At 45.2% G+C, this 20,253-nt stretch overlaps 1 protein-coding gene across 6 annotated transcripts in view; it reads right to left on the reverse strand.

The window, feature by feature from the left end:
• Window positions 1–20,253, reverse strand: part of TMEM63C (transmembrane protein 63C) — a 70,053-nt gene that overhangs the window by 31,802 nt on the left and 17,998 nt on the right. For 2 of the 6 annotated variants that reach the window (XM_053378628.1, XM_053378618.1), the window contains exons 1-3: window positions 17,096–17,616; window positions 5,867–5,955; window positions 4,449–4,688 (exon numbers count right to left, since the gene is read on the reverse strand). In XM_053378628.1, coding sequence (XP_053234603.1) covers window positions 4,449–4,643 — 195 coding nt within the window. In that variant the 5' untranslated portion in view covers window positions 4,644–4,688; window positions 5,867–5,955; window positions 17,096–17,616. Of the gene's footprint in view, window positions 1–4,448; window positions 4,689–5,866; window positions 5,956–17,095; window positions 17,620–20,253 lie in introns of those variants that run through there. The other 4 variants (XM_053378606.1, XM_053378614.1, XM_053378597.1 and 1 more) reach the window with 4 other exon arrangements.

Here is a 20,253-nt window from a genome sequence, read left to right on the forward strand (position 1 = left end):
GCAATGCCTTGCGAGCAAAGGTGAGGATTTCTTTACTATGGAAGAAAATATCCTAATTGACCAATTCTGGATGTTCCCACCATTAATACAAACTGACATCTTGGGAAGACTAGACAAGCTAAGAGATAAGCTGGCCGAGAGAGCTTCTGGCAACGAGGTTATTAAGGGGGACCAAAAAAAGACCACAACACGCAACCTTCAGATCAAAGCGGAGATTAACTTTCCACCAAGAGAGAATGTGCCACCCTTCAAGGAGAGCACTACATCACCCCCTCGAAGGAGAAATATCCCTAAGGTGACCCCACCAGACGTATGGGACAAAATGAGATACCTAGATGAAACAGAATTGGGCCAAAATCAGACCGCAACAGAATATCCACAGAAGGAATCTATGCATAATAAAGATCCGGTGTTCACAAACGTGAGCACTTTGCATCCACCTATTGAAATCATAGAGCGGCTGGATAGCCCGCCATACAAAGTCGATAGGCGACCGATACATAAAGCGATAAACCCTAAAAGTACATTAGCTAATAATTGACAAAGACTCGACTGTGATAAAGCCAATCTTAAATTTTTATCATGGAACATTGCTGGTTGGCTCAACAAGGCGACTGACCAATCATTTGTCAATTTTATTCAAGATCATGATATAGTCTTCCTGCAAGAGACATGGCTAACAGGGGATTTAGATGTAAATGGTTTTGCCTCATTTTCGCTCGCGGGTTCACCAAGCAACAAAGGGGGACGAGTTAAGGGTGGGCTAGGCATTCTAATATCCACAAGGCTGAGAGCATCTTTCGTCGAGCTGGAGCCTCTGAGCAGTGTGGCCATGGCATTATTAATGAAATGCAGATATTGCACACTTCTATTGATTAATATATATGCCCCTCCCCAAAGAGGCAAGCAGCTTATCAAAAATATCTGGCATAGACTAGAATCATATGTCGATGAGCTAATGAATCAAACTCCTGCAGCGGCAGTGCTGCTGGCTGGAGATTTAAATGCCAGAATTGGCCAATCAGACGAAGCGTTATATGCTCATTTCCATGACGTACCTCCCATTTCTGAAGAAGCCCTTTCTATTCCCCCAAGGCTCTCAAAAGACAAGGGCTGCAACTACGCAGGCCTATGCCTCCTACGTTTTTCCAACAATCTGGATCTGACTGTATTAAATGGTCGTGTCGACAGAGAACCCAGTGGGGAATTTACATTTATATCCAACATGGGAGCCTCCACTATCGATTACATCCTGGTGTCATCTAACCTTTTGAGCAGAGCACGGGAATGTAAAGTGGTGGAGAGGGTTGACAGCGACCATCTACCGCTCTGTTTAATACTGGATGTAAGAAAAGATCTATTCTGCTCTGATAAACTTGTAGCCCCATGTTTCGAAAACATGGAGCTAAGATATTCACGTATTAAATGGTCCAGCAAATTGAGTGATGAAATATCGGAAAGACTTCACTCAGATACTTTTCTTGCTAAAAAGGAGAACCTCGTTAATTCCCCAACTCCTGAGGCTAGATTAGACATGTTCCGGGAACTGATTTCGTCTCTACAACCCTATCTGACCAACAAAAAAACGCCATGGCAATCTCTACACTCTAATAAATCCAAACCTTGGTTTGACCAAGAATGCATGGCTATGAAACGCCTCCTGCTGGACAAGTACAGGAACTATAGATCAGCGAACTTACCTTCGCTTCCATTAGACTGGTTTGAGTTAAAACGCAGTTATAAAGCTTTGATTAACAGGAAAAAGCTCCAGTCACAAAGGGAGGAATGGCAGTGCCTAGTGGAGGCCTCCCGAAGGAAAGATTCTGCCACGTTTTGGAAAACAATCGCAAAGGGCTGGAGAGACTCCCCGATCGAAGTCGAATACTCTATACCCGCTGGAGCATGGGAGGCCTATTTCCTCTCATTATATTCATCAAATCAGCTGGTCCCAGTTCTGCTTCCTGCTTCAAGTGAATTTGGCAAGGAATGGCCCCCTGTAACCACAGAAGAAATTACTGGCCTTATTCAATCTCTTAAATCAGGGAAAGCCCCGGGTGCTGACAATATCCCACCAGAAATTCTTAAGGCAAATGTTGAATGGTGGGCCCCTGTGCTAGCCGCCTTGTTCACTAGTATAAATCAAACGGCTATTATCCCCGAGGACTGGGGTTTAGCCATCATCATTCCAATATTCAAGAAAGGAAGCAGAACTGAGCCAGCTAACTACAGACCAATCAGTCTATTAAGTATTATTAGTAAACTATACGCTGCTCATTTATGTGATAAATTAGTGGAGTGGATGGAAAGAGAGCATATTCTATCAGAAGCACAAGCAGGTTTTAGAGCAAAGCGTTCAACTATAGACCAGGCCCTTATCCTTCAACACCTGGCAGACAAATACTCTAGAAAAGGGGGGTCTTTATATGCAGCTTTTGTGGATTTTAAATCGGCTTTTGATCTAATACCAAGGGACAGACTCTGGGAAAAGCTTGGCGCTACAAACATAGATAAACGCTTATTATGTCTTATCCGTGGTCTATATGAAAACACCAGGGTGAGGGTAAGATGCGATCGGTCAGGCCATCTAACTAAAGAAATTCAAACGCACTATGGGGTTAAACAAGGATGTGTCCTCACGCCAACGCTATTTAATTTTTATATCAACTCTCTAGCAGTAAATATGGCAAAAGAAAATGCCCACCCTCCCAATCTGGCAGGTATGCCCCTCCCGGTGCTTCTGTATGCGGACGACGCAGTCCTACTCTCCTTTTCCTGCGTTGGCTTGAGGAAGCTTTTGAGATCACTTGCTGACTATTGTCAAGCGGAACAACTATCAATAAATTACAGCAAATCTAAAATTATGGTGTTTTCAAAGAAAAGAAGGAAACACATATGGAGAATTAATGGTCAACCTATTGACCAGGTAGCAACTTTCAAATACCTGGGAATAACTTTTCAGGAAAGGGTCTCGTGGCACCAACAGATGAAAAACGCCATTGCCAATGCAGGAAGGGCCAATAAAGCCCTTACAAGATTTTTTCACGGGAAAGGGGGTAAATACGTTCCGGCGGCCTCCCAGGTTTTTGCTGCAAAAATACTCCCACAACTCAGTTATGGATCCCAGGTTTGCAGTTTTAAAAATTTTGCGCCTATGGAGGCATTTCAAACAAAATTCTATCGGTGTTTATTGGGGATCCCCCCCTGTGTATCTAATATAGCTGTCCGCTTAGAAGTTGGACAACCACCCGTTAACGCGCGGTTGTGGATTCTAAAGATACACTACTGGTTAAAACTTATTTTTTTCCCGGCCGGTTTGGCTCCTTTAACACTCTTAGACACCTTTCATTCTACCTGGAAAGCTTCCCTGTTTGAAAAGATAAGAAGCTTGGGATTCTCCCCGCAGATCTTGATAGCGGCAGGATATGAGAGAGCCAGAAGTCAAGTGCTTCAACGCATTAGGGACATAGAACTGCAATGTCATATGGGCAAAATGGATAAATATGCCACAATTAGAGACTTTGGGAGAGGGTTCTCACCCGCAAATTATCTGGCTGATTTACAAATACCTAAGTACAGACACTCCTTTACCCTGGCCAGATTTAACGTTCTGCCCTCTGCCCTGCTGCTAGGCAGATATGAGGGCAAACCATATGAGTCACGTGTTTGCCCATGTGGCTCATCGGAAGTGGAAACAAATCTGCATGTATTGCTGCACTGTAGTTACTACGAGGACCTACGCCTGACCTTTATTGCCCCAGTTCTACAAAAGCTTAAAAATGAACCAGAACTCCAACGTATGAGAGCCTTGGTAGAAGATAAGGTCCCTGAAATTACGATCAATGTTGCCAAATTCTGTGTAGCCGCTATTAGGCGCAGGAAACAAGAGCTTTCCAATGCCAATATGCAGGCGAAGGCAAATACTTAATTTTATTTACGCTGTCTAATTTTAAATTGCTGTTATGGCCTAATCTGTATTGAAATTGTCCTTTGTTTTTTCCAGTGTTATGCTGTGCTGACTAGCTGTACGAGTTAATCTGGTCTGTGACCGTTTTTAATAAATTTGATTTGATTTGATTTGATTCCGGCCGCAGGAGTACCCATTTATCTACTTGCACTGGTGTGCTTTCAAACTGCTAGGTTGGCAGGAGCTGGGACAGAGCAACGGGAGCTCACCCTGTCACGGGGATTCGAACCACCAACCTTCTGATTGGCAAGCCCAAGAGGTGTGATGTTTTAGACCACAGCGCCACCTGCATCCCCAAGGCAAATTATAGCCACTGTGGATAGTATATACAGATAGTATGTATGCATAGATACTGGGCAGAATTGAAACAACAGCAAACGGCTCATCTAATAATGATGAAGCCAACCCATTCCCAGCTGAATGTGAAGCAATGTGTAACGCATGGTTAATAATGAGATATTAAGGACCTCCCGTCTTCACTCACCAACCAGATGATGAAGTTGAGGGCAAGCACCGTGGGTACACCGCCAAACGGCAGCCCTTGCAGGACAGAGCTGCGGGAATGGGCGTTGAAGCACTGCTCTGTGCTGTTGTTTTGGGCATCCAGGAATATGGAGTCATCCAGAGAGAAGGAGCTCCAGTTTCCTGCCAGAGGATCAGTTCTGTACATCCTGTCCATCTATGAAGCTGGTGGTCTCCTAGAGAGCTTTACTCTGTAAAATACCTGGGTAAAGTTAAGAGGGGAAGGGTTGAAGGAGACTTTAAAAGCTCTATTTATTTAGTAAGCTTACATGCTGCTTACAATATATAACATATCTTGAAGAGGTTTACAATAAGGAGCCAAAGACTTTAAAAACAGTAAACTATCATGGATTTTAAGATATGCAGCAAACTCAATATACAAATACAGATAAAATATACAAATAACATCATTTTAAAAACCCAAATGCAATACAATCCTTGAACTAATAAGCAAAATGATCCAGCAATCCGTCAGGAAATGTCTGACCAAAGAGATACTGGCTTGGTTTGCATACCATGCTATACCAAACCATAGTTTAGCACACATGTGCAACTGTGCAGTCCTTGGTAGAGGAGAGTGCAGCTACTCTGCACTGTGGTCAGTCCATTGCCGCACTGTGCTAAGCCACAATTTGGCGGTGTGTCATCTGAATCTGGGCTATTTTCAGACTAATAAAAGCTGTAAGCAAGGTTCGTCCTATAGTTTACAGCTTCTGGTTTGTCCAGAAGAGCTAAAGCACAAGCTCAGGTTTGGATGACAAGATAAGCCAAACAATAGTTTAGTGAAGCACAGCAGAAAGACCATGGAGAAGCAAAGTGTTGGTGTAATTTGGAAATATGGGTGAAATTGCACTAACTGCTTGGTCTGTGTCTTGTATCCCATCTGTTAAAACAGGGGTAGCTAACCTATGACCCTCTGGACTTTGATGTACTCCCATCAGCTCCAGCCAGCCCAGCCAACAGTCAGGGAGGATGGGATTTGGAGTTCAGCTGTTAAGACATGGGTACAGCCCTGTTTACTCTGAAATCACCAAGAACCATGAACAATAGGCTGCTGGATCACATAGACCTCAGCCTGAACCAGAAAAGCAATTCTTGTATTTCTTTTCCACCAGCTCTTAAATGGTCCCAATGCCGGGGAGGAGGCAAAGCACCAGTTGTAGTGAACTCACTTAAGAAGAGCCCTCCTTGCTGGATCAGGCCAAAGGCCCATCTAGTCCCGCCTCCTGTCCTCCATGGCAACTCGATGCCTGTGGGAAGCTCACAAGCAGGATCTGAGTGCAACACCACCCATTGCTGCTCTGCATCATGCTCTATGACAAGGACTTAGGAGCCTATCCTCTATTCTCTTTACACTTGTGGTTTCTTTTTTATTCGTACCCGAGAAGCGTCATTCCCAGATTTAGACTCCGTTCCAGACACCAGGATCAGCCATCATCACCACTGCGGTGGAGTCCGTCTGAGCTCCGCTACAAAACAAAAACAAACAATAAGTTTTGGAAACTGAGTGACTTGAGCTGTACAGGCCCTCAGGTATTCTTTACATCATTCTTTGTAATAATCCAGTGAAACGTGTCTTGCCACACCCCACCAACCCTTGCAAAACAAACATCTGTTTTGAGAGGCAGGAGTGTCCTGCTTAGATCTCCAGACATCCAGCTGAATTGGCAGCCCCTGAATTGCTCAGGCCTGTAAGCATTTGTTTTCACCTGCCAACTTTCTTTGTTTCTAATGATCAACCTAAACAGGACATGGTTGGCAGTGAGGTAGAACAAACACAGCAAATTCGTTTCACTAAACTTGTTGCATGCTGCATGTGATAAGCTTTTTTAAAGTGGCATGCATACACACGATTTACATACTCTTTAATCAACAAAAACTTCTGATTTACATGAAACAATATAAAATAATTATTAAAAATACAGCTAACTCTGAAAAATAAAAAAAACACACAAGCCGGCATATTTTTTAAAATAAAAATATAACTAAATGAAATAAAACAGTAAGTATGTGTGAAGCACCCTAATTTGGAAATTAATGTTCAACTACGCTGAGAACTTTAGCTCTGAGCGGGGAACAGGGATCTCCTTACAACTCTCAGCACCCTTAACAAATTACAGATCCCAAGATTCTTTGAGGAAAGCCATGTTTAATGCTTAAAGTGGTATCATAGTGTTTTAACTGTATGGTGTGAAGGTGTGGCCACAGTCTCCCTCTTTCGTCAGGTAGTCAGGTTGTGTATCCATAGCAGGGACCAGAGGAGGAATGACTGATGGGAGGAACACACAGAGAAGAAACGCCGCGGTGCATCTGCAGCAGCACAACCAGGCACCTTCATCTGCCCCACCTGCAATAAAACATGTCTCTCCCTTATCGGTCTCTATAAGCCACAGCAGGCGCTTCCAACAGTTTGACTTCACCCCCAAAGGTGCACTCCTCCATTGTCTCCCAAGACAGAGGGATGCCAACTCCCCCCTTCAAATGGGCAGTGGAAATAAGTCTCTCTTGTCTTTCAAAATGGCAGCAGAGTCATAGCGAACTCTGCCCTCTGTCTGAGTGTGCAGCTCCTTTCTGCCTGTGCCTGCCTTCTCTCTCCTCCCCTCTTTATGTAAACAGCAGGGAAGTCGCCATCTGGCACTGCCAATTGCTGCATAATTCATTCCCCTTTTGTTAACAAGAGTGACCCTCTCACAGAGAGAGCGTCTGGACCAGAGAGACTCCTAGGAACCTGCAGCTTTGAGTTTATTTTTCCCTGGCACAGAGAAGGCTTTTCAGGGTCAGCATTCAGGCTGTTTCCACAGTTTATAGCTTTCCTATGCAAGAAAGCACCCTCCACGGCTTCTTCCATGGGTGTTACCATCACAATAATCCTATGAAGCATGTTAGGCCGAGAAGTAATGGCCAATTGGCTCAAGTGTGTTTACATACATATATAATTTTATTTTTATGCTACTTTTCTTCAGAGCAAACCATGCTCAAGGTGACTTGCAACATGAAAAAATACATACTACAACATAACAAAATCAACCCAACAATAAATAAAACATTAAAAAAGAAACAACAACTGCACAATTTCCACATAAATGGCAAGATCTAAAATAAAGATACAAAACTCAATGGTAACAACCCCCCTAAACCGCCAAATAACACCCCAGCCCAAGTGTCTGTTCAGCAGCCTCAGCTTTTGCAGTTGGAGTCAGTCCGGCCCCGACCTCCCAGTCCAGGTGGAAAAAGGCCTGCAAGGCAGAGAGCAGGTCTTCCAGGACTCTCAGCCAACATGCGCTCTGGGCTCTTCAGCAGCCTCAACATTTGAGGTTTCACAATGTTTACATGTGATGTACACATGCTGGGAAACTGCAGCCAATTATACCTTTCCTATACAAGTATGTGGGACCTTCACACATTAAGAAGCACTAATAATTTCCACACATTTACTATATAGAGGCATCTTTGCGTAGAAAAATAAAGGGGGCGCACACAGCAGCTTCTATTCTGATTTTAGGTGCATCCCGTTCTCCCTACTTTACAGATCTGATCAAAACCAAATGCTCATAGGCATGGAGTAGAAAACAAGAGTTGGGATGTCTCTTATCTTTTTAGTTCAGGGTATCAAGACTCCTGCCTCTTCCTGCTGAAGCAGACACAGCTTTGCCACATCATCATTATTCCTTTTCTTTGTCTTCCCTTGAACTCCCACTGAGCCTTCCTGTCAGATCTACCAGGGTTGGTGACACTTGCTAATTATGTTAATGAGAGATTTTTAAGAATGTAATCTCATTTCTTGGGAGCTCTGCACTCCTAGTCAGCTCAAATGAGAGTCTGGGGGGAATGTGCAAATATGCAGTTCTCCATCTGTGCTCTGAAGTTCTTGGAGGGGATTCCACAAGCACTGACCTTCTTTCTTCAGTCAGCCAAACAATATTACCGAATACCAATCTTGCTTCCCTGCAATCTCCAGTCTGTTTCAGAGCAATCTGTCTCCTACATCCCTTCTCACAAAACAAATGCAGAGGCATCCCTCTGGCTCAGTTTTTCCTAAACTAAAACCTTGGTTACCTCAACAATGCAAACAGAAGAGCTCCATCAGTACTGGGGAAATCATCCAAAATGTTAAGTGCACAGACACTCACAAGGGGAACAACACACTACTGTGCCAGGCTCAAAGATTCCTCTCAACAGTTTCCATTTATACTTCTTTTCCATTTGGATTTTCTCAAGTTCCTGCCTTTTATTCCCTCCTTCCAGTTCTCACATGAACTGATAAACAGTAGGCCACATTCACACCAAAAAGGACTATGGTACCACATTAAACAGACATGGCTTCCCCAAAGAATTCTGGGAGCTGTAGTTTAAGGGTGCTGAGAGTTGTTAGGAGATTTTATTCCCCTCCCAGAGCTATGATTCCCAGAGTTCCTTAATATGAGGGATTGACTGTTAAACTACTCTGGAAACTGTAGCTGGGGCGGGGCAGGGCAGGGAATTAAGAGTTCTCCTAACAACTCTCAGCACCCTTAATAAACTACAGCTCCCAGAAGCCATGGCTGCTTAAAGTGGCATCATAGTGCTGTGAATGTATTGTGAGAATGTGGCCAAAGTCACTTTGCACCGCATAGCTGTTCTGTTTCAGACAATACAATAAAGCAAATCACTAACACCAGAAAGGCCAACTTCCCTATTCAGTCATACCTCAGGTTACAGCCGCTTCAGGCTGCGTTTTTTGGGGTTACAGACCACCAAAACTCGGAAGCACCGGAATGGGTTACTTCCGGGTTTTGGCAGTCGCGCATGCGCAGAAGTGTTAAATCGCGCTTTGCGCATGCACAAAAGTGCCGAATCACAACCCACGCGTGCGCAGACACGCCACTGCAGGTTGCAAACGCTGTGGGTTGCGAACGTGCATCCTGCACGGATCATGTTCGCAACTCAAGCATCCACTGTACCTGGAAACTGTTAAAGAAGAATTTCCTAAATAGCATGACAGATGTCATGAGATACTGGCCGCCTACTAACCTGTGCCAAATTTTACGCACGCTTAGCGTCCCAATTCTAAGTACAAACAGTACAGCTTATTTCCCAAGTGCTGTGTTTAGATTCAAGCAGTATGACAAATCAGCAAGACTCTGGTGCATGTAACCAGTGTACAATTGCAAAAATTACGTATAGCAAACTAAGAACAGAAGGGAGCTAGTACCAGTTCAGAATTACTGTCCATTAACCATTTATTCTTCCCTAGGTGATGAGGTCCTTACAGTATGTAAGTCATTTAGAACCTATATGACTCTCCCTCCCCCCAGGTTTGCAATATTTTTTGTTGGCAAGGCTGTTATTTTAAAGAGAGGGACCGACCTAGTAAAACTGCCCTTCTACTACATCTGAAATTTGGTCCATCTAGCTTTTTACTGTCTACACTGTAAACTCTACACCAACTGGAAAACAGCTCTCCATGGTGTCAAACTGGATTTGCCAGAGATCGAATCTGGGATCTTTTGCTTGCAAGGCACTCTCACTACAGTCTTTTCTTATATCACAGCCCTTATTAAATCTTAACTTTTAAATATGCATTTGTGTAGGTTATGTATACACATCAATTCACTTCATTTTGGCAAAGCCCCCTCCTCATTTAGATCCTTGCAGATGCTGGATTCTAGGAAACAGGTACTATGTCAGCAAATTGCTTCAGTCTCCAGCATTCAACCTTTATAATGGGACAAGCCAAAGTAGCTCGTACCACTTTAGAAAAACTCATGCTTTTATGAACAAAATAAGGTTAATAATAATAATAATAATTATTATTATTATTATTATTTATTTATACCCCGCCCATCTGGCTGGGTTTCCCCAGCCACTCTACAAAGCTTCTTCTTTGACAAACAACCTCAGGCAAATATTGCTTTAGAACAGAATCTGAGCTATTCTGAGTGGAGGTAAATTTATTTTTCATCTCCAGCTGGGGGGGGGGATTGCAAATCCCTATAATCAAACCTCCAAATGTGATTGTTAACATGCAGTCTGTCGTGGGTGTGCATCCTCCAAAAGCCACTTTAACGTCTTCCTAGCACCAGACTCAACAAATAATCACGATGACAGAAATAGGAAGATGTGACAAAAGCTAATTACAAGAAAACTCAAAAGAATATGCCCAAGCAAGTTGTATTGGATTGTTTTCTTAATTCTATTCATTACCGTCCTCCCCTGCAATGAGACAGTATTAATGTAATTTGATGGCAGATCAAAGTCAGTTTAAATTAGGTTTTACAAGGGGGGGGGGGTAGCACAAAAACTCAGCACAAATGTTATTTGATTTTTAGGATCCCTAAATGTCAGTTATATGCTCAACTTCCTCCTCATGCTTTGGTTTTGTCTTCTGAGCTCGCTGTTCCTGCCGTTCTGGTCTTCTGACATGCCTGAGTGGGAGGTCTCCATCTTGTAGCAATGAAGCGTTCGGCAGTGGGGTCATCTCAGATTAGCTGTTCTTTGCTGCCCGGAGCCAAATCGACAAATGAATGAAGCTCAGCCGTGTGCATGACTTGGGTTGCTGAGAGCGCAAGGTCAGTGGAGACCCCCAGGGAAAGAGGGAAGGGAAGCCTTTAGCTGGTTACACTGACTCAGCACCTCCGACAAATCGATAGCTAGCTCTGCCTGGGAAAGATGTCTCAATACAGGCCTCAGTGCTGAGCTCAGCACAAACATCAGGTCATGACATGCAGCAACTGGGGGAGGGGGAATAAAGGCTGTGTTGACCTCCAGCACGCTTCACTTTCACTTGCCAAGAAAAGAACAAAGCGACCAGGTCTTGACTGGGTCAATAGCTTTTGAGATTTCAAATGAGAGCAAAGGGAAATTGAAACGAGACAGGAAATGAACCACAAACAGTGGCATATGATCTGGGCTCCATAACAAACCTGTGTTTCATAGAATCATAGAACTATGGAGTGGGAAGGTACCAGTGTTAGAAACTGAGGTTTTAGACATTTAATTTTGATGCTCCCTCTCTCCTCCTCCTTCTCCCCCCCCCCCCACAGCTTCTCTTTGCATAGGGCTACTTTTTACCCAGGTTCTGACATCCACAAAAATGCTTCTTGCACAATGACACAAAATGTGACTCACACTTACGAAAAGCCCTGTGTGAATATGGCTCTCCCCCCCCCATTACAACTCACATGAATGTGCTCCCACTTGCATGCATTTCTGAGGAAACAGCCATGATTTATCCAAACATGTACTCATCAGTACGGACACCACGTGTGCGTTCTGTATTTGGCTAGGCCAGAGGTTTTTAACTGTTTTGATTCCATGGCTCCCTTGGCCAACTACATTCTGTGGCACCCCAGTGGGGCTCAGGAGTCCAGTTATGTCACCCCTTGCCTGCAGAGCTGGCAGCCTCTCACCCTTTTTCAAACACCCTCCCTTGTGGAGTGTTCCCTCAACCTCCTCTCCTCTCTCCTTGGGAGTCATCTGGGCAGCTGCTGGCCTCTGAGCCCCCCTTGCCCCAAAGAGAGGTGCCTCCTCACACTTCCCCACAGGGGCCTGGCACTTGTCTGTCCATTCCCAACAGCAAGGGCTGGCTGGCTGCACTCCCTTGCCAGCTTGCTTGCTTACTCCCGGGCTGTCTCAGCTTCTGGCAACCAGCACCCCTTGGCCAGCCGCAGAGGCACCACTCACCTGGGTAGCTTATAGCCAGGGCTGCTGAAATAAACAGTTGTGCAAGCCTTTGGGAGGCAGAGACATGAGAGGGCATCAGAGGGGGGAGGGAAGGAAAGAGGGACAGATGCCAGTGTTGTCCAAGGCACCCCTGACCATCACTCAAGGCACCCCAGGGTGCCACGGCACACTGGTTGAAAACCACTGGGCTAGGCTACTGGAAACAGTACACAAAAACTCTTTAGGACAAGTGACTCACAATCTAACACTTGGGTGGACAGCTCCCAGGTCGACAGACCAGACTTGATCTGTTTTCTCTCATCAGTTCTCGCTCTTATTTGAGAATCCTTCCACTTTCTCATTCTCCCATAGTAAATATTTACTTTCCCCTGAGAAACGTACTTATGGATGATATTGTACAAATAAGCAGTGCTGTTCCCCATAACATCTCTACAAAGAATCAAAGCCTAAGAAGGCATTGGCACCCATGGCATTTGGCCATTTGGGCACCCATGCCATAAGTGAAATTCTAAACATGAGATAAAGTTACAGTATGAACCTGCCCAGGCCCTGAGATCATCATCTGAGGCTCTTTTCTGTGTGCTAAGGAAGGTGGCAATGACAGACTAGGCCTTCTCTGAGGTAGCCCCCTCCCTAGGAAGAACCTTGCAATTATTTCAGCACCAGGCAAAGCTGTTTTTTAAATTTATTTCCCAAGCATTATTAATGTGATTTTGTCATTCTCTTTTTTTACCTAGCTCTAAATTGCCTTGAGAGGTTTTTTATTAGTAGCAAATGATACAGAAATGTAATAAATCTAACCCAGTACATACAAGGTCCCACCATCCCATGTTTTTTGGGCTTGTCTACAGAATGGGATAGTTGCCCTCTCTGTATGTTTATCAAGAACATCCTCTTTAATGCTGTGTCATGCTTGTGCAAAACACACAGAGGCTGGGCCTGGGATCGTGGGCTTAGCTACACTTGAGTTGTGCCTGGGGTGGACCTTGCTGGATGTTGAACAGCTGGCTCTGAACCTAAGAGAGGAATGAACTCACAGGAGAAATAAACATAACAAAAAATCACACCCAATAGCTTGCAAGTGATACAGAAGTACGAAAACGGGACATGAAACAAGATATTGTAGAATAATCTCTCATCTCTTTTCATATGGCACAGTCCAATTGCAAAAGGATTCAACACTCCAAAGGATCTCTGTCTCTTTCCCTAAATTTTCCCATGTTTGTTTATGATACACCTATTTATGCATTAACACGCCTCAGCTAAGAGGGCAGTTTCTCCAAGAAAACAGCAGGTTTTTGTTTTGTTTTGAGGAGAAGAGCATCTTAGCAGAAGCACATTTAGCCCTGGTTGAATGAATTCCTGGCTGAGATCTCCTTATATCCACAGTGCAGCTTGCCTTTCCCACATTCCCAGCAGTAGCTTCCTCCCTGAAATTGCTCCAGAACACCTTAACCAAGCTAGCACTGAAGAGATCAGGAAGGGAGCATTTCAGTAAGGCACAGAATGTGAATTTATTTACTTGCTGCATTTATAACCTGCCTTTCCTTCCCCTGCCCCCCAAAACAAATAAAATGACATACAGTGGTACCTTGGGTTACATACGCTTCAGGTTACATACGCTTCAGGTTAAGAACTTTGCTTCAGGATGAGAACAGAAATTGTGCTCCGGCAGCACAGCAGCAGCAGGAGGCCCCATTAGCTAAAGTGGTGCTTCAGGTTAAGAACAGTTTCAGGTTAAGTACGGACCTCCGGAACGAATTAAGTACTTAACCCAACGTACCACTGTACATGGTTCTCCGCACCATCATTTTATCCTTACACCAACCCTGTGAGGTAGGCCAGCCTGAGAGGTATTGACTAGCAAGCTCCAAGACAGTGTGGAGATTTGAACTCAGGTCTCCCTTGTCCCAACCACTACACCACACTATGTGTGACTATGTGTACACACAAGACACAGGACCCCTTTACTTTCCTGTGCAAGTTTGTATTTAGAGCTTGATTTTTTTAATTAAAAAAAAGTAGTTGGCTAGGAACTAAGTGCTATTCACCAGGCTATACATTTCTCTTGGAATAATTAGCAGTCAATTAGTCCTAATTGTTTATGTGGGACGTAAATGAGCTCAGCAGCTGTAGTTAGCATCCATATAATAGTAATGAACAATTTAAAAAACCCTACTGCTCAAACTGCAACTGCCCATTTTCATTTAATTAGAGCATGATTACTGGAGATCCACGTGGGTGCAATCGCAGGGGAAGCTGGGCTGAAAGGATAACTTTAAAGAGCCTCTGGTCCATTACCCCAGGGAAGAGAATTTGCACCCACAAGGATCGTCCACTTTTTCAGGCCATGGACACATTTGCAAAATGGGACAACTCCCGTGGTATCACAGATCTACCAGAGCCACACACACACTTGCCCTGCAACTATGCACACACACATGCACACTCTCTTTCCCTCCTCCCTGCCAGCATTTAGGCCTGGCATTTCTCTTTTTTCCGGCTCAAGGGGGCAGGTGAGCTTCCTCAAAAGTACAGCTGAGAAGACAAGACTTTACCTTCTCAATTTCTAATTTCAGCAGGGGACTGACTGGGGCAGTCGGGGAGGAGAGGCAGGAATGGGACTCTATGGGAGCCGGGGGGGGGGGTTCTACGGGTGCAGGTGCAACCCCAGCTCCTGCATTGGTGACTGACGATATACCGTGGCCTGCAAATGTTTTCCTGCCATTCTGAAATGTTTTTAGAGTTAAGAAGTCGTAGAACTTCCCTTGGTAACTCCAAACCCCATGCAACCCCATATTTTGGCCTTCAGCATTCTAGGTGCCCAAATTCAGCTCCTTCTGAGGAATAGCCATGAGGACACCAACACCTTCTTTGTTTGCTTGTCCATTTACAGAGGCGTTTGCCTGGCCCTCGCTGGAAGCTTTAATGCTGGACTAAATGGAGATTTGGACTCATCTAGCAAGAGCTGTGTTCTTCAGGGAGCGCCTAGACTACACTCCGTTAGGCCGACTCCAGGACTGAGGGAGTCCTCAGCTAGTTGCCTCTCTGTGAGCTCCTTCCTTTGCATGGGGGCCTCCCATTTTTATTTTTATTTCGGAGGAGGAAGGAGGTTCCTTTAGTATAGGAAAGCAGTGGGCTGTTTTTCTTCAGAACTGAAAGGATCAAGACAGCTCCTCTTGGAGCAGGCATGGCCAAATTTGGACCTCCAGCTGTTTTGGGACTACAATTTCCATCATCTCTGACCACTGGTCCTGTTAGCTAGGGATGATGGGAGTTGTAGTCCCAAAACAGGTGGAGGGCCAAGTTTGGCCATGCCTGTGACTTGGAGCAACCAAATTGTCCGCTTGGTTGTAAGTTGCTTTGGTTTGCCTTGGGCAAGATAAAGTGACTATCAAATTCTATAAATAAATGAATAATAAGCTGCCTTTGAACCAGAAGATTGCTCCTCCTACCTCACTACACACTAACTGGCAGCAGCCCTTTCCACCACTAAAAGATGGTAATTTTCAAATGAAAGAGCAACAACACTATGTTTACAGGCCCGCCCCCCAAAAAGCATAATTTACAAATTCTCTTAACTTTGGGTACCTTTTAACAACTAATCAGCGTTTTAAAACAGCAACAACTCGACACTTGTATATTTGAGACTCACTCTGTAGGATTAGTATTTTTGTTGTTTAGTCGTTTAGTCGTGTCCGACTCTTCGTGACCCCATGGACCAGAGCACGCCAGGCACCTCTGTCCTCCACTACCTCCCGCAGTTTGGTCAGACTCATGCTGGTAACCTCGAAAACACTATCCAACCATCTCGTCCTCTGTCGCCCCCTTCTCCTTGTGCCCTCCATCTTTCCCAGCATCAGTGTCTTCTCCAGGGAGTCTTCTCTTCTCATGAGGTGGCCAAAGTACTGGAGCCTCAGCTTCATGATCTGTCCTTCCAGTGAGCACTCAGGGCCGATTTCCTTGAGAATGGATGCGTTTGATCTTCTTGCAGTCCATGGGACTCTCAAGAGTCTCCTCCAGCACCAAAATTCAAAAGCATCAATTCTTCGGCGATCAGCCTTCTTTATGGTCCAGCTCTCACTTCCATACATCACTACTGGGAAAACCATGGCTTTAACTATACGGACCTTTATTGGCAAGGTGACGTCTCTACTTCTCAAGATGCTGTCTAGGCCTGTCATTGCCCTTCTCCCAAGAAGCAGGCGTCTTTTAATTAGTATACGTTTAATTAGTATACGTTCTCCTAAGCACACAAAATCAGCAGGTCTTTCCAGAGAACACACATTTTATTTTTTTATGAGTTGCAATTTGCTCTTTCCCCACTGAGGTGGACCTGAAGCGCCTGACCACACGTGAAACCAGAAAACACACCAAATCATAACACTAAATTACAAGAGAAATAAAAAAACACAATCCAAAATACATTCTCCTGCCAAGCCCAAAATTCCCCGGGAAGCAGCTTCTCCACCATTAAGCTCCCATGCACCTCACTCCATGCACCATCATTAGGGGGGAAAGGCCATAACCCAGTGGTAGAACTCATGCTTTGCATTAGAAGGTGACAGGTACAATCCCAGTCGTTCCCAGGTAAGGCTTGCAAGGGCCCTTGTCTGGAAAACTCCTGCCAATCAGCCTAGGCACTTTTGAGCTAAAATGGGCCAGTGGTCTGACTTCGCGTAAGCCAGCTTTGGATATTACTAAAGGTGGAGCGTGTCAGCTTCTCAACGTAATGGGTGCCCACGTCAAAAGATTGGCATTACCTCATTACAAGGCTGAAAGGCACATCAAAATCCTCAGTTGTCTAAACTGCGTGAAACACCCGGAGCCAAACTAGACGTGAGACTTCAGTATAAACAAAACAATGGAGTTTTAAGAGACGGCTAGGCACTCGGAAGCTTAAACCTCACTCATGAAAAAGAAAAGCTTATTAAAATTGCTACATACCTGGGGAAAACTGCCAGACAGGCTTAGACACAGATAACAATGCCACTGGGATTAACCGGGTGGGGGAAAGGGAATGCTTGGATCCTGGTTCGCACAAGGCTTTGTCTCTCAGTTGGTCCTGACGAAGTTCCCAGAATCAGCCTTGGAGTCTGGATTCTTGCTATGAAGCGGCGGCGGCGGCGGCGGCAGCAGCTGTGCCCTAAGCCCCCTGGAGACACAAGAGGGAAGCTGCTGTCAGTACATCTGAGGCCTCTACAGTTGTATACGCAGCTTATGATGCATGAAAAATTGGCATCCTTCCCCAGCCCTTTCCTTTTAGGGCTCTGGAAACAAACCCTGCGTTGGTTGGCGGAGGAAAGAGATAGGATGGGTCAAGCTCAGCTGCCAGAAGAGGGTTTCTAATTAACAACGCAGCACAACCCCGCTCCAGGAAGCAGAGACCCCCAAAAGAAACCCCCGGAGAAGAATCAGCATCCTCCGTCACTTCAGATGGGCTTCTGCCGTCGGAGAACAGTTCTCTCCCAGCTTTGCCATTTATACACCACTCTTAGCTGGAGCACAGCTCCCGGCACTTAGAATCAGCCAGGGAGTGTGTGGGAGGACTCCTGCACACACAGACACGCCAGGCACATACACACAGAGTTCCCCCACCCCTCCATCCCCCTGTCACTGCAGTAATTCATCAATTTCATCTGATTCAGCACTTGCCGTTCAGTTATTCCTGGAGTGGGAAGGCTGTCGGCTACAGCTAGGTCACAATTTGCAAGCGGGGGGGGGGGGGGGCAGAGGTGGGCCTTATAAGTTGCCTGGTGCCTCTGCCCCCAGGGACCGTCAAGTGTCACAACCAGAGATGTATTACCAGTCCAAAAACCTGGCAGGCATTTGTCCTGCTGTGTTGCATCCAGCCTATTCGGATTCTTCAGAGAAATTATTATCTTTCATACAGCAACTAAGAGGGGAGAGATAGAAGCCTGGGTGCAGACCTAGCAGAGAAATCCACCTGGTTTCTGATCTCTGTTTAGTACCGCCTTCCCCAACTTGATGTCTTCCAAACATTTTGGGCTACAACTCTCACCGTCCCTGACCACTGGCCATGCTGGCTGGTGCTGATGGGAACTGGAGTACAAAGCATAAGAGCTGTCCTATGGGATTAAACCAGGGTTTCCCAAAACTTGAGTCTCCAGCTGTTTTTGGACTACAATTCCCACCATCCCTGATCACTGGTCCTGCTAGCTAGGGATGGTGGGAGTTGTAGTTCAAAAACAGCTGGAGACCCATGTTTGGGAAACCCTGCATTAGACCAAAGGCCCGTCTAGTCTATCCTGGTCTCAAAATGGTCAACCAGATGCCCCTAAGAAGCCTGCAAGCAGGACCTGAGCACAGCAACACGCTCCCCACTTGTGATCCCAAACAACTGGTATACAGAGGTATATTGTCTCAGGGAGTGGAGGCACAAAATAGCCTTATAACCTCAATGAATATGTCTAACAGCCTTTTAAAGCATTCTACGTTGGTGGCCATCATTACCATCTTATGGTAGTAAATTCCACAATTAAACAATGCACTGTTTCCTTTGGTCTGTCATGCATATTCCAACACTCAACTTCACTGGATGGCCCTGAGTTCTAGTGTTATGAGAGAGGAAGAAAAACCTTTTTCTATCTGTTTTCTCTGCACCATCTTCCACGCCTCTATTGAAGCTTGCTTAGGAGCCTTGACCATTTGGGGGGCCCTTTCCTGATCCTTCCTCAGCTTTACTGTGTCCTTTTTGAGGTACGGCAACCACAACTGTACATGGTCAAATCAGATTTGCATAATAACAGTGTGGCATCATGTTGTTTAGCAAAAGCATCTCATTAATCAAGCTAGGGATGAATACAGTGATTACACAATGAATTTAATCGGCTGCCTATTAAAGATTACATGACGTGGTCCCAATCTTTCCTCCAAGGCACACCTAGGATTGCTCACCCAATCCTGATTCAGATATTACTTCCAGGTTGCCTCCTTGGAATAATTATCCTTGTCAATGCAAATAAGGGCATTTCAACCTCACACCTTTCTTGAATAACTTGGGTCATCATTCATGGGCTGCTGCCTTTTTCTATGGAGCTGTGAGCACCACCATCCCAGAGTAAACAAGACTGTTTGTTCCTGCTCACCTATCCCAACAGGAGGAAAGTTCACCAGCCTTTGATTTTAAGGAGTCAAAATGCTTCCGCCTCTTTTCTTTGGCCAGGACTTAAGAGAATGCAGTCTCTAAGGCTCAAATTAGAGGCTGATTCACACTTCACAACAGCAGGTACATTTGCTGCATTTACACCAAGGATGCCAGTTTGAATTCACTCTAAGTGTGCTCCTTTGCATCAGAATGCTGGCGAGCTTTTCATTCAAAGAAAAGAAATAATTGGGAACACATTGAGAGGAAGAATCAGGAGCAGGGGAAAGCCAGGCATGAGCTGCCCAGAACAGCCCAACGGGCCAACCTCCAAGGCCTTGCGGGTTAATCAGGCCACAGGCCAAAGGTTCCCCAGCCCACTTTAGTACAGTGGTACCTCGGGTTACATACGCTTCAGGTTACATACACTTCAGGTTACGGACTCCGCTAACCCAGAAATAGTACCTCAGGTTAAGAACTTTGCTTCAGGATGAGAACAGAAATCGTGCTCTGGCAGCGCGGCGGCGGCGGGAGGCCGCATCAGCTAAAGTGATGCTTCAGGTTAAGAACAGTTTCAGGTTAAGAACGGACCTCCAGAATGAATTAAGTACTTAACCCAAGGTACCAATGTATTTAAAGGCAGCTGGATAGCTCAGTTGGCTAGAGCGTGGTACTGATAAAGCCAAGGTTGCAGGTTCAATCCCTGTAAGGGACAGCTGCATATTCCTGCATTGCGAGGGGTTGGACGAGATGACCCTCAAAGAAAATCTCATGGGCTGGGCAAAACGAAACATTCATTTTGCAGAAGAAAAACGGGTGATGGTCAGAAACACGAGTCCCCAGATGGGAAAACGCTTACACAGAACCCAAAATAAATGCAACACAGAGGAAAAAACAAGCAGGCACCCCCCCAAACAACAACAACAACAACAACAACAACAACAACAACAATTGCAAAAATAAACAATTGGAAGGGACAGGGGACCTTGACAATCACCAT

Source organism: Podarcis raffonei, chromosome 1 (genome assembly GCF_027172205.1).
Source record: "Podarcis raffonei isolate rPodRaf1 chromosome 1, rPodRaf1.pri, whole genome shotgun sequence".
Classification (NCBI taxonomy): Eukaryota; Metazoa; Chordata; class Lepidosauria; order Squamata; family Lacertidae; genus Podarcis; species Podarcis raffonei.